This window comes from Ceratotherium simum, chromosome 5 (genome assembly GCF_057802395.1).
Source record: "Ceratotherium simum simum isolate JZ-2026a chromosome 5, ASM5780239v1, whole genome shotgun sequence".
Lineage (NCBI taxonomy): Eukaryota > Metazoa > Chordata > Mammalia > Perissodactyla > Rhinocerotidae > Ceratotherium > Ceratotherium simum.
In genome coordinates this window covers 50975134-50988491 of record NC_141904.1, presented here as the reverse complement: position 1 = coordinate 50988491, position 13358 = coordinate 50975134, and the positions used below count along the sequence as shown (strand labels likewise).

Sequence of the window (13358 nt, the reverse complement as noted above, 5' to 3'; positions counted from 1 at the left end):
TAAGTACAATGAAGGAAATAATAAAGATTAGAACATAAGTAAATGAACAGAAAATAGAAAAAAACAGAGAAAATCAATGAGATAAAAAAACTGGTTCTTTGAAAAGATCAACAAACCAACAAACATTCTTTTGATGAAGAAAAAAGAGAAAAGACTCAAATGACTAAAATCAGAAATGAAAGAGGGGATATCACCACTGATCTTAAATAAATAAAAAGGATTACAAGAGAATACTGTGAACGTCATATGTCCTTAGGTAATTTAGATGAAATGGATACATTCCAAGAAAGATACAAACTACTGAAACAGACTCAGGAAGAAATTAAAAATCTGAATAGACCTATAACAAATAAAGGGACTGAATTAGTAATTTAAAAATTTCCCACAAAGAAAAGCCCAGGCCCAGATGGTTTCACTGGTGAATTCTACTAAACATTGAAAAAGAATTCATATCAACAAAGATGCTACAAGAAAGAAAACTACAAATCAATCTTCCTTATGAATACAGATGCAAAAATCCTCAAGAAAATACCAGCAGGGCCGGCCCCGTGGCTTAGCGGTTAAGTGTGCGTGCTCCGCTGCTGGCGGCCCGGGTTTGGATCCCAGGCACGCACTGACGCACCACTTCTCCAGCCATGCTGAGGCCACGTCCCACATGCAGCAACTAGAAGGATGTGCAGCTATGACATACAACAGTCTACTGGGGTTTTGGGAGGAAAATAAATAAATAAATAAAATCTTTAAAAAAAAAAGAAAATACCAGCAAACCAAATTCAGAAGCACATTAGAAAGATTGCACATCATGACTAAATAGGATTTATTCCTGGAAGACAAGGATGGTTGAACATCTGATATCAATCAATGTAATATACCATATTTATAGAATGAAGGAAAAAACCACATGACCATCTCAATTGATACAGAAAAAGTATTTGACAAAATTCAGTATCTTTTCATGATAAAAGCTTATTTAGGAATAGAAGGGAATTTCCTCAACATGATAAAGGTCATATAAGAAAAAACCACAACTAACATCATATTCAATGGTGAAAGACTAAAACTTTCCCTCTAAGATCAGGAACAAGACAAAGATGTCCCCTCATACCACTTTTATTTAACATAGTACTGGAAGTCCTAGTCAGCACAATTAGGCAAGAAAAAGAAATAAAAGGCAATCATATTATAAAGAAAGAAGTAAACCCTCTATATTTGCACATGACATGATCTTGAATATAGAAAAGTCTTGGGGCCGGCCCCGTGGCATAGCGATTAAGTGCGCACGCTCTGCTGCTGGTGGCCTGGGTTTGGATCCCGGGCACGCACCGATGCACTGTTTGTCAGGCCATGCTGTGGCGGCAGCCCATATAAAGTAGAGGAAGATAGGCACAGATGTTAGCCCAGGGCCAGTCTTCCTCAGCAAAAAGAGGAGGACTGGCATGGATGTTAGCTCAGGGCTGATCTTCCTCACAAAAAAAAAAAAAAGGAAAAGAAAAGTCTTAAGGAATCCACTAAAAAACCATTTGAACTAATAAAAGAGTTGCAGGGTTCAAGAATCAACATACAAAAATAAATTGTGTTTCTATACATTAGCAAGGAACAATCCAAAAAGGAAATTGAGAAAACAATTCCATTCACAATAGCATCAAAAAGAATAAAATACTTAGAAATAAGCTAAACAAAAGAAATGTGAGACTCATACACTGAAAACGGCAAAACACTGTTGAAATAAATTAAAGATCTAAATAAATGGAAAGACATCCATGTTCATGGACCAGAAGACTTATTATTGTGAAGATGACAATATTCCCAAATTGATCTATAGATTCAATGCACTCTCTATCAAAACCCCAGCTGGCCTCTTTTCAGAAATTGATAAGCTGCTCCTAAAATTCATATGGAAATACAACGGATCCAGGATAAAAAATCTTGAAAAGAAAACAAAGTTGGAGGACCCATACTTCCCAATTTCAAAACTCACTACAAAGCAACAGTAATCAAGACAGTGTGGTATTGGGATAAGGATAAGCATGTATATCAGTGGAATAGAATTGAGAGTCCAGAAATAAACTTTATACATGTATGGTCAATTGATTTTTGCTAAGGATGCCAAGAAAATAAAATAGAGAAAAAATAGTCTTTTCAACAAATGGTGCTGGGACAACTAGATAGCCACATGCAAAAGAAGGAAGAATGAGAGAAAACATTTGCAAATCAAATATCTGATAAGAGTCTACTATCCAGAACATATAAAGAGCTTGTACAACTCAGCAATAAAAAGACAACCCAGGACCGGCCCCACGGCTTAGTGGTTAAGTGCGCACTCCGCTACTGGCGGCCTGGGTTCAGATCCCGGGTGCGCACTGACGCACCACTTCTCCGGCCATGCTGAGGCCGAGTCCCACATACAGCAACTAGAAGGATGTGCAGCTATGACATACAACTATCTACTGGGGCTTTGGGGGGAAAAAAAAAGGAGGAGGATTGGCAAATAGATGTGAGCTCAGGGCCGGTCTTCCTCAGCAAAAAGAGGAGGATTAGCATGGATGTTAGCTCAGGGCTGAACTTCCTCACAAAAAAAACAAAAAGACAACCCAATTGAAAAATAGGCAAAGGATTAGAATAGATATTTCTCTAAAGAAGATATAGAAATAGACAATAAGCACAGGAAAATATGTTCAAATCAATTAGGGAAATGCAAATCAAAACCACAAATGGATACCACTTCACACTCATTAGGATGGCTAAAATCAAAAAGAAAGATAATGGGGGCCGCCCCCGTGGCATAGCGGTTAAGTGCGTGCGCTCTGCCGCTGGTGGCCTGGGTTCAGATCCCAGGCGCGCACTGATGCACCGCTTGTCAGGCCATGCTGTGGCGGGGTCCCATATAAAGTGGAGTAAGATGGGCACGGATGTTAGCCCAGGGCCAGTCTTCCTCAGCAAAAAAAGAGGAGGACTGGCATGGATGTCAGCTCAGGGCTGATCTTCCTCACAAAAAAAAAAAAAAAGAAAGATAATGACAAGTGTTGGCAAGGATGTGGAAAAATGGAACCATCATTTATTGCTGGTTAGAATGCAAAATGGTGCAGTCACTTCAGAAAATAGTCTGGTAGTTCCTCAAATGTTAAATGTAGAGTTACCATATGACCCAGCAATGTTACTCCTAGGAATATATCCAAAAGAAATTAAAACATATGTCTACAGAAAAACTTGTACTCAAATGTTCACAGCAGAATTATTCATAATACCCAAAAGCCAAAAAAGTGAAAACAACCCAAATGTCCATGACTTGATGAATGAACAAAATGTAATCCAATGGATTACTGATACATGCTACATCATGGATGAACCCTGAAAACATGCTAAGTGAAAAAAGCCAGACACACAAAAAAACACATATTGCATAATTCTACTTAATCACAAAATGTCCAGAATAAGCAAATCTATAGAGACAGACAGATTAGTGGTTGCTTAAACTGGGGGCATGGGGAAGAATGAGAAGTGACTGCTAATGGATACAAGGTTTGTTTTTGGGGTGATGAAAATGTTCTAAACTTAGATTGTAGCTTTTGTTGTACAATTCTGTACTGAAAACCACTAAATGGTACACTTGGGTAGATTTTGTGGTATGTGAATTACATCTCAAAAAAAGTTTAAAAATACTATCTGAGCCTGTACCCCCAAATAAGCAATATTCATTTCTAAATTGTAAGCGTGTGCTACTGTGCTAATGTATTAAGCATTCATAAATTAGAAAATAAAAAGAGATATTAAAAAAAAAATCTTGGCTGATGAAACAGGTAAGGATTTCAATGCTTTTTGTTCCTGGGAGCCAGAACAGCGACACCATCGCCCCCAGAAGCTACCGATCTCAGCTCACTCTGTGTGCCAAGCTCCCCTTTTACATAATCAACTCCTAACAACCATGCAAGGCGGGTACTCTTGTCATTTCCACTTTTTCCAATGAGGAAACTGAAGATTAAAGAAACAAAGCAGCCTATGGGCACCAGAAGGAGAGGCAGTGAGGCTGGGACCTGGCCTGGGAACTTATGACCCAGGAACTTCTGACCCCCAAGCTGTACTCTCACATTCCCAACCCTATAAACTAAGTGCCTCCTCAGAAACACACCGAGGCCAGGTACTAGGAAACATGCCTCTTGTTTGTTTGGCATTTCATAGGAGATTAAAATGTTCATAGTAAGGTAGAAATTGAGTGAAAATCCAGGGAAACATTCTTGTTATTTGATTGGTTGGAAATTCAGCATTCATGTTCCTGGGGCAAACTTAGAGGCAAAAGCCTCCCACAAGTAGTGGGGAAACCATCAAAACAAAGAAGAAATCTGGGAGCAGAACACAATCAGTAGCCAACAGTAGGGACCGCCTAGAACAGTGCTTGGCATGTAGCATGTGCCCAATAAATATTATTGAATGAATGAGGGATCCCAAGCACCATCCTGCCCTGGAGTGGAGGTCTGATCCAAGGTGGAGTCGGGCTGCAGCAGGAAAAATCTTCAAATTCCAAACACCAAAACCCTCAGTGGGAAGATGCCAGAGAGATGGGGTCCACCCTCCTCCAGATTTGGGGTTGGGTCTCTGCAGGGACATAGGCAGCGTGTACTAATACAGGGCACCATCAAGACCAAGAGGAAAGGCAAGAGGCCAGCTGCTGCTGATTCCTCACACTGCAAGTCGCCATGCTCTGCAAGCAGTCTTCTGCTCAAATGATTATGAATCTGAGCAATGCAACCTGCAGAAGGTATGAATAAAGAAAAGTGAATTCACACCACGTCCGGGAATAAAAAGGAATTTCACAGGGTTCCGTACAGCCAAGAGACGACCCTAGCCAGAAAAACAGACTAGAATCTGGAAACTGTGCAGTTCAGAGGCAGAGCCTCAGGAACAAGGCTGTTGTCCTACTCCTTCAGGGTGCTGCTCTAGCTCATGTTGCCCTCAAAGGTTGAGCAAGTAGGTGTCCAGTAGGTGACAAACGATCGGGTAGCTTGCCTGGAGATATGCCTGGGACACAGGAGTGGTCAACAGTTTCCAAAAGGCACATGGATTGCTCTGATTCAGGAAGGGACAAGGTGACAAAAAGTTATTAGGGTCCAAACTGCTGATTCTTTGAGAAGTGGGAGGGTAGGGAGAAATGTCTCCCCATATTGTTCTGTGAGAAAAGCTGGCTGCAAAGCAACATATTCAGCGTGATCCCATCTCTTTAAAAAAGTACGTGTGTCAGTCCTTCGGCAGCTGGCAGAGAGGGTGGGCAGATTCAAGGTGGGGTCCAAGGCAGATGGTGGAGGAGCCATGAGCACAGCTGAGGAAGGCGTGGGTGCCAGGGCCAGCATGGTGGGCGCAGCAGGTGGTGCCAACAGCTAGGGCAGGCCAGGTGGTCCTGGTGGCCCCAGCGGCCCTGGAAGCCCTGGCAGCCAGGTGGCCCTGGGGACCCCAGCAATGCTGATGGCCCAGGGAATACCGGAGGCCCCAGAGTCTCGGGAGAGGAAGATGCTGCAGCCAGTGGCACTCCCTAGATCGAGTGGGCACCCCATGCACCAGGGCCTGGCAGAGAAGCAGTGCCCAGTGGCTGGAGGTCCGGGTAACCCACTGCTCCAGTTCACCTTCCCTGTGCCTTTCCCATCACCCATGGAGGGAGAGATCACCCTCCAGTTTCTGACTCCAAATACTGAACTCCAAGGGCCAGTTCAGAAGGAGTTCAACGCGAATAGCAGCATCCTAGCTGTCCAACTGACTGCTGAAGACCCTGGCCAACTCCGAATTTCCATCCCCTCCTGTCTTGACCAGCTTTCCCTGGTGGTGCAGAGCCTGCAGAGCTTTGCACCCCCATTTTTCACTAACCATCAGCAGAGAAAAGGGGGCTAAGCCTAACTTTGTGTCCCCTCCCAGGCAGCACATCCTTCCCTAGAGCTTTGATTTCTGGAGTAGTTGCCACATTATTATTGTGGCCTAATATTTTGCTAGTAATGGCCCTTGGGTCTCAGGGTCCTCAAGTTTTGTTTGGTGATTAAATGTTTGTTACTACAGAAAATAAAACTGAGCTACTAAAAAAAACTGTGTGTATATGTACACAATAGATTCATGGATGTAAATGCATGGAGAAAGATCTTTAAAATATGCACAAAAAAGTAATAACTCTAGAAAAGGACGGGGAAATAGAAGTTTTACTCAATATGTGACTGGATTGTTTAAATATTTACATCAAGAATATGTTCATATCTTACTTGTATAATTTTTTAAAATTCCAGAAGAGTCTCATCAACACAGTTAAAACTCAAAAGTACCAGGACATATCAGAAGTCAGGAGAGTAACATTAAAATGGGATACCAAGAGAAGATCTGGGAACAAAGACAAAGAACAAGCCTCACTGGCAACAAGAGTCCTGCTCAGGTAAGATCGCTGAGAAGCATGGGGGTAGCCGGATCCAAAGATGGGTGAGAGCTCCCTCCAGGCAGGACTCCTTTCCAAGGTCGCTGTGGAGTGTCCATCACCATTCTTGGGGCCCCCACTATGCCCCTCCTTCCTGGCACTCAGTAGCCCAGGGCACCTCTATGACCTAGTCTGGAATACAGTAAATATAGAGAATATAGGAAACTTGCCTCCCATGCTGCAGTCACGCTAAGCAACCACACAGTTAACACCACGATCAGTGGTATCATGGTCTCCTGAGGGAAGCCACCACATGCAGGCTTTCCTGTCCCCACCTCCCAATGCACCTCTAGTCTCTCCCCTCCATGTCTCTCCTCCCTTGGTGAACTTAGCCAGACCAATGTTGTCAGTCTGGGGGTTTCTGTTACATCTGTCAGGAGGCCTGGTCTTTGCTTCCCAAAGGTTATGGCTTGTGCTGCTAGGTTTTGAGAGGCTCACCCTACAGCCAAACTGGCAAAGAAGGCCTTCCTATGAGCCCTGTCATAGGCTGATGTGGCTGATTTGGGCTCCTGGGCTTGCTCCAGGGTACCCTTGTTGCATACCTGCTTAGAGAGAAGAAGCTGGCAGCATCCTTATGGAAGATCCCAGCAGGCAAGACTGAGCCTCCAACTCCAGGAGAAACACCTGGGCCCACTCACTGCAAGGCTTCTCCACAGGGAGGCCACAATTCACCATGGCCAACTCTGAGCCTCATCCCTCTCTGATGTTTCTTGAAGGGTTATATAGAGTTCCTGCCCTTGAGAAGCCAGTGGGTGAGCCCCAGTAACTGTTGATAGCTGCTCAACACTGTTCTACCATGAGAAAAGGAGGGAGCAAGCCCCTTCCTGCCCCTACCCCCAGCACCAAGCTTTTGGACTAAGGCAACAGCCACAGCAAAGGCTCCAATGCCATGGTGAGGGTACACTCGTGGAAGAGAGAATGGGATCAGAGGCCAGGACTTAGCTGGAGAGCAAAAGGAGTTGGGTAGAAAAGAGCAAGCACACTCAAGCTCCCAGAGCAGAAGGGAACTCCAGAAGCAGGCTTCTAGGAAGCAAGGCTGCTGCTATGAAAGGTGGTGCCCATGGGAGTCTGAGGGGGTGGGGCAGAGTTGGAGCCTAAGGCTGCTGGAATACACTCTCCTCTTCCTGGACAAGTAAAGAATTGGGCCCAGGAGCCATCCTCCACCCTTTGGGGCACATGCCCTAGCAACCACTCTGGCCCACCGAGCCTCCTCTCTCACCTGGATACCAGATTCTCCAGGGTGTAAAAGATAGAGTCAAAAGGGCTACACGTGGAAGAGGTTTTAAAGGGGCACTTTGACACGCTGGCCAACAGCAGGGATCCTGCAGATGACCTCTGAGGGTAGGCAGTGAGCTTTCCACTTAGTGGGGATCTGGTGAAATGACCCTTGGCCAGCAGTCACACCTGTCAGTGCCTCTACTCCCGACAAGCCCTGGGAAAGAGACAAGAACTTGACTGTGATCCAAAAACATGTCTTAAAAAGTGCTGCTGCAACCTCTCTACCCCTCTTCAGAGGGCCAGCGACCATTCTGGTGTCCTCCCACAGCGGCAGGGGCAGCTAGCTAGACAAACAACCCAGAAGTAGGGAGGGGCGGTAAGCTCCTCTTGGAGCCCAGAGGAAAAAGCTAGGGAGTGATCAGAGAGGACACAGGAGGCAGACTCTATCTGAACAACCAGCCCCAGCAGTCGCTGCAGGAAGATGTCCTAGCTAGAAATAAACTGTGTATACTATGGCCAGAACATGTCCCTTTGCTCCTATCCATGTTCTGGCCCATCTTCCACTGAAGAAGAATCTTCTGCTTTTTTGAACATTAGCCTCAGGGCCTTTGCACATGTGGTCCCTCCAGCCTAGAAGCCTCGGCCCCCTTACCTCTCCACCTGCTTCCTTGACTCCTACTCACCTTTAAGATACAACCCATGCACATATCCCCACCCTGGAGTCACTTCCTCAGGGCCCTAGTTCTCAGGTCTTCCGGTCCTATGCCTTCAATAGCATTTCGCTTTGTGTGCGATAATGTCAGTCTCCCCCACTAAGCCCTTAGCTCCTCAAGAATACAGCTGTGCCTTCTTTGCTCGCCACTACATCGCAGACCCTGGCACAGTGCCCAGGAAGGAGAAGACAAACAAGTTTCCATGAGCCTGGGTCCCTTAAGTACCTGAGAGTTGTCCCCAAGAGAAGCATCTGGCAGAAGCCACCTATCCAGTGGCCTTCTCCTTCTTCTGCATACGTAGCCAAGGGATCTGAGGAGGTCATGAAAATGATAGGTGATCCCAAGAATGAAAAGGGACTAGCAAAACAAGCACAATCCCTTCATGTATGAAAGTAGAGCCTGGGATGAGCCCTGCAGGGTCAGCTCTAAACCAGGGCAGCTGAGCTCCGTGGACAAACAGGGACTGAAAGCCTTGGGACCCTGGGAGGTCAGGCTAGAAGAGAATGAATAGGTCATTGGCAAAACAAACAGCTGGAGAGGAAGCCCTGGGGTCAGTCTTGCCTTGAAAGAGGAGGGGGAGAGGGAGTAAGAGGAAGAAGAGCAGGGAAGATTAATTAACTTTCAGAATTTTCCCCAAGTTCACCTCTTATCTTAGTCTCTCCTGCCCAGCTGTAGAGGCTGCCTTTTGGATCACCCCTAGATCTGCAGAAGGGTCCTCTGCAGACTACGTAAAATGCAGCCCCATCTGCACTACAGATCAGAGCTGATGCTGGCCCCTGACCCATATTGAGCCTCTCAGAGTCTCTCCCCTGAAAGTCTGAAATGGGAGACAGAAAGGAAAGCAGGGAGAGGGTGTGTGAGCTGTGAGTTGCCAAGATTCCCACCAGGTGGCCTGTAGAAGCCAGAATCACCAGGCCTCAGAAAGCAGCAGCAGGGAAGTCAAGGAGAGAAGCAGGTCTGGGGAAGAGAGGACAGTCTCCCTGGGCCTCATCCCTGTCTGAGACTTGGCTGTAAACTACTCTTGGGTTCTGAAAGACACCACTCTGATCTCATAATATGGTCCCCTTTTTGGCCTAAGACTATCCAAGCTGGATTATGATATTTCCCACCAGAAGCGTTGACTATCCATACCCTGCTCAGCTGCTCCCACTGTCCTTGGGGCCCTGGGGATCCCAGGCCTGGGTCTGGGAAGAGGCTCCATTCCCAAACAAAAGACTTTTTAGGATCTTTTATAGACACCAAACAAAGTCGTTGACATTCCTGTCCTCAAAAAGTGTTTATGTCAGATTAATTTCATCGCAGTACAGGCTCAAGAAAAGAAGTCCTACAAACCCAACATTAAGTACTATTTCAGCCAAAGGGGAGAGAAGGTGAGGGGGCAAGTGATGGCACTCTGCATAGGAGGTGGCTGGAGGTGCCCCTATGGGGATGTCCACTAGGAGTTGGAGGACCTGAGATGGGGAGAGTTTGGGGAGCTGTCAGCATGCAGTACCTTTCATGCAGAAAGCCTTGGGCAGGGGCTTGGGAGAGAGAGAGAAGGGACACAGCTCAGGGCTGAGTACTGGGAACCTCAGGCAGGCAGGGCAAGTGGTGCCACAAAGGAAACTGAGAAGTAAACAAGGAGGTTTCTACAGAAACCCGGAGAGCGTGGTCAGAAGGGTCTGAGCCCACAGGGAGGTCCAGGCAGCTAAGGACAGGAAAATGTCCACTAACCTGGGCCATTAGATTGTCCCTGGAGTCCCGGGAGGAAGTAGGTCTGTGTGTGTGTGTGTGTGTGTGTGTGTGTGTGTGTGTGTGTGTGTGTCCTGCCCAAGGCAGGCAGGACATGCTGAGACCCACAGTGGGGAGTAGGGGAGCCAGATAAGATTTGGTCCTCCTTTCTCTTAACTGTGTGGCTTTGGCTGAGCCCTTCTTGCTTTCCCAGACTATGGGCTCCAGCTAGGCTGACTATTGTGTTTCCTCTGTGAACTCACAGCCTGCACAGACCCTGATACACAGCGGGGCTAACAAATGCTTGTTGAATGACCAAACACTGAACAAAAATAAACAATGAACAAAAATGTTGGACAAAGAAACAACACTCTCAAAATGAAGCTGCATCTTTTGGGAGCAAAGCCTTCCCTGGGGATAAAGCAGTGTCTCTAGAGAAGTTAATGCATAGGGGGCAGGTGTTGGTCATGCTGTCAGTATCCTATATGTCTAACTTCTCCCTCTCCAATGGCATGTTATGGAATAATAACCAATAACACTGGACCGGAATTGCTTATGTGGTTGTGGGTCTTATCCCTGAAGGCTGTACACTCTGGGAGGGCCTAGAGCATGCTGGCTTGTTCACAAAGATACTCGCTGCGTCCATGGCAGTGTGCAAAAGAAAGGACTGAACAATCTCTGGCCTGGTTCCCAACTGCACCCTGAGGCCTCTGGGGCCTGGCACAGGGCGAGAGTAGGTTGTTCCGAAGACTCTCACTGCAGCAGAGGCCTTCCCCCTACACTGCATCCAGTGGGGCCTGGGCTCTTCTCTTCTGGCCCTGGAGCCTCATATCCCAAAGCCACCCTGAAACTGTCTCCTGCTCCCTACCCCCAGCCCACTCTACCCAGGGGCGGGGAGGGTGCCAAGCAGAGCAGTCCTGCACACTGGATGCCCGATCCCTTCACTGGACACACGAAAGTTTCCTTATCCCAAAGTGGCCAGGGAGACTCACCAAGCAGAGGCCAGGGCTGGGAAGACCAGGCTGCTCCTCCTAGTCCTGCGCTGCCTTGCTATGGGGTTCTTGAAAATGCCAATTACCTCTCTAGCCTCAGTCTTTCCATCCCCTACCAGTGATCCTGACCCTCTATTGGCCAGAGCTACACAGAGGAAAAAACACTGTATAAGCAAAATCACTCAATTACTAATAAGTATCATTACTAGCTTTTCAAAAGCAATGCACATCTTTATCTGAACATCTTGTTTTTCTCCTGAGGCACCAGTAGGGACTAGGGAAAAGGAAACTGAGCGAGCCTGACCAAGGCCCACGTCCCTGAAAACCTTGCCAGGAAGTTCAGCCTTGATTACTCCTGGGGTCACTGCCCCTCCATTTCACAGGCCTGAGAGTCCCAGAATAAGTGCTCTTATGGGAGTACAGGGAACACAGGATGCTTTCCAAAAAGTCAAAGCTTCCAGTTCCCTCTTTCTTCACGCCTCTGAAAACAGGTTCTCAGCACACAGACAGACGCAGAGCAGTAAACCAGGGTCTTGGCAATTGAAAGGGGCAATGTCATCCCCAAGGGTCCCTACCATGCTCTCTGAATTGAGGATAGGGAGGACATTTTTGCTTTCCTCATTCTATTCTCAGGGGTATAGAGGTTTTTACCATTTAGAAAAGGAGCTGGTTGTTTGGCATTTGTCCCTGGAGCCCTGGGTGGGTTTCCCAGGGCTCATCACACCTGACTGGTACCTGGGTAGGGACAGTGCAATGGCTATGTGCCTGTTGCTCCTCAGTCTCTGTGTTTCCACAACTCAGGCAAGCCCAGGTACATACCATGATGGCCAGGGAGGTGCCAAGTAGCAAAGAGAGCAGGGACGCTTGGTGGGGCTCCACTATATACCCTGATAAAGCTAGGGAGTAAGGGGTAGGGTTGGGAGAGGCAGTGTGGCAGACCTGGTCTGTTGGGAGCATCCAGAGCAAGCTACTCCCTTCCTCCCTTTCTTCCACAGGCTCAGCCTGCATCATAGCACACCAAAAGCACCCCAGCAGGAAACCCCTCCTACCCTGGCAGTCAGCACTAAGCACTATTATTTGCAAAAGTGCTTTTAGTACCAGAGGAGAGCAGGGATGGATGCTTGGCCACTGGGAAAGCCCTACTCCAGTCCACTGGCTTCTGAGCCAGCTCTATGTGCCACAGCCTGCACCTAGGGTCCTGGGCCCAGAGAAGTGCACATCTTAGAGTCAAATTATGGCATCTCTACCCCAGTTGCCCATAAGTAGATCACTATCCCAGACCAGCAGCTCCGGCCCTGGAGCTCCCTCCCTCCTGCCCTCTTCCCAATCCCCTAAATCTGCCAAGGGGACCCTCTAGCCTTCCTGGAGTTTCATGAACACAAGTAAGGGTCATGAGGCAAAGTGACACTCTTCCCATAACAAGGGGGTATTCTCTGTGGCTCTGGTGGCCTGGCCCTCAGCCTTGACTAGCGATGGATTCTGAGAGCCTACGGGGTAGGCCAGGACTTTCAGGTGAACTCTCCGCTCTGAGGCCCAAATTCTCTATCTGTTTTAGCAGCTGTATGTGAAGATGAGGAGGATGGACCACAGTGGGTCCTCTGAATCCCCTAGGCATCCCCCACTGAGTCAAGTTCCCAGAGGGCAGGGACCATACCCTTAATCAAGTTTAATTCAAACATGTTCTGTGGTAGGAAATAGGGATGCTAATCTACCTGTTCACCTTTATAGCCTCAGCCCTGGGTAGGAACCAGGCACCACTGGCATTTAATGCCAGGCCTCTTGCTGAGTGCTCTCATTTCCAGCATTTCATTTGATAAGAGAAATTTTTGTTGAATTGAATGTACCTGACTTGCCCTCTTGGAACCTCAGTATGGCCTCAATCTCTTCCTCTTCCTTATCTCTTTCTCAGGGTACTTGTAGGAACCAGGTGGCATCAATATTAACAGATTTGAGGTGAAGTGCTACTTTATTTTTCCATCACAGACTTGAATACTTAGCTGCCTACCTAACATCTCACTTGGATGCCTCTAAAATGCAGCTTGTCCAGGAACAAACTCCTGATCTTAGGCCCCATCCCTGTTGCCCCCAGTGTGCACCAGATGCTCAGGCCAAAACTCCGGGGTCCTCCTGACTCCTCTTTCTCTGACTCTTCATGGCCAACCTTTCAGCAATCCTTCTGGCTCTATGCCCAGAGTATATTCAGAAGTTGAGCACTTTTCAGTACTTTCACCCCTCTCCCTGCTCCCTGCCACCCCCTCATCCTGGGCCAGTGACCATCCTCTCACA

General features: G+C 47.2%; 1 protein-coding gene across 1 annotated transcript; it reads left to right on the top strand.

Annotated features, from left to right (window-relative positions):
* The first annotated feature begins 4737 nt into the window (after positions 1-4737).
* LOC147917041 (EKC/KEOPS complex subunit Lage3-like) lies at positions 4738-5874 on the top strand. The gene is made up of 3 exons (XM_087431677.1): positions 4738-4753; positions 5222-5343; positions 5464-5874. Exons 1-3 carry the CDS (start codon positions 4738-4740, stop codon positions 5872-5874), a joined length of 549 nt encoding a protein of 182 aa, XP_087287803.1.
* Positions 5875-13358: the final 7484 nt, after the last annotated feature.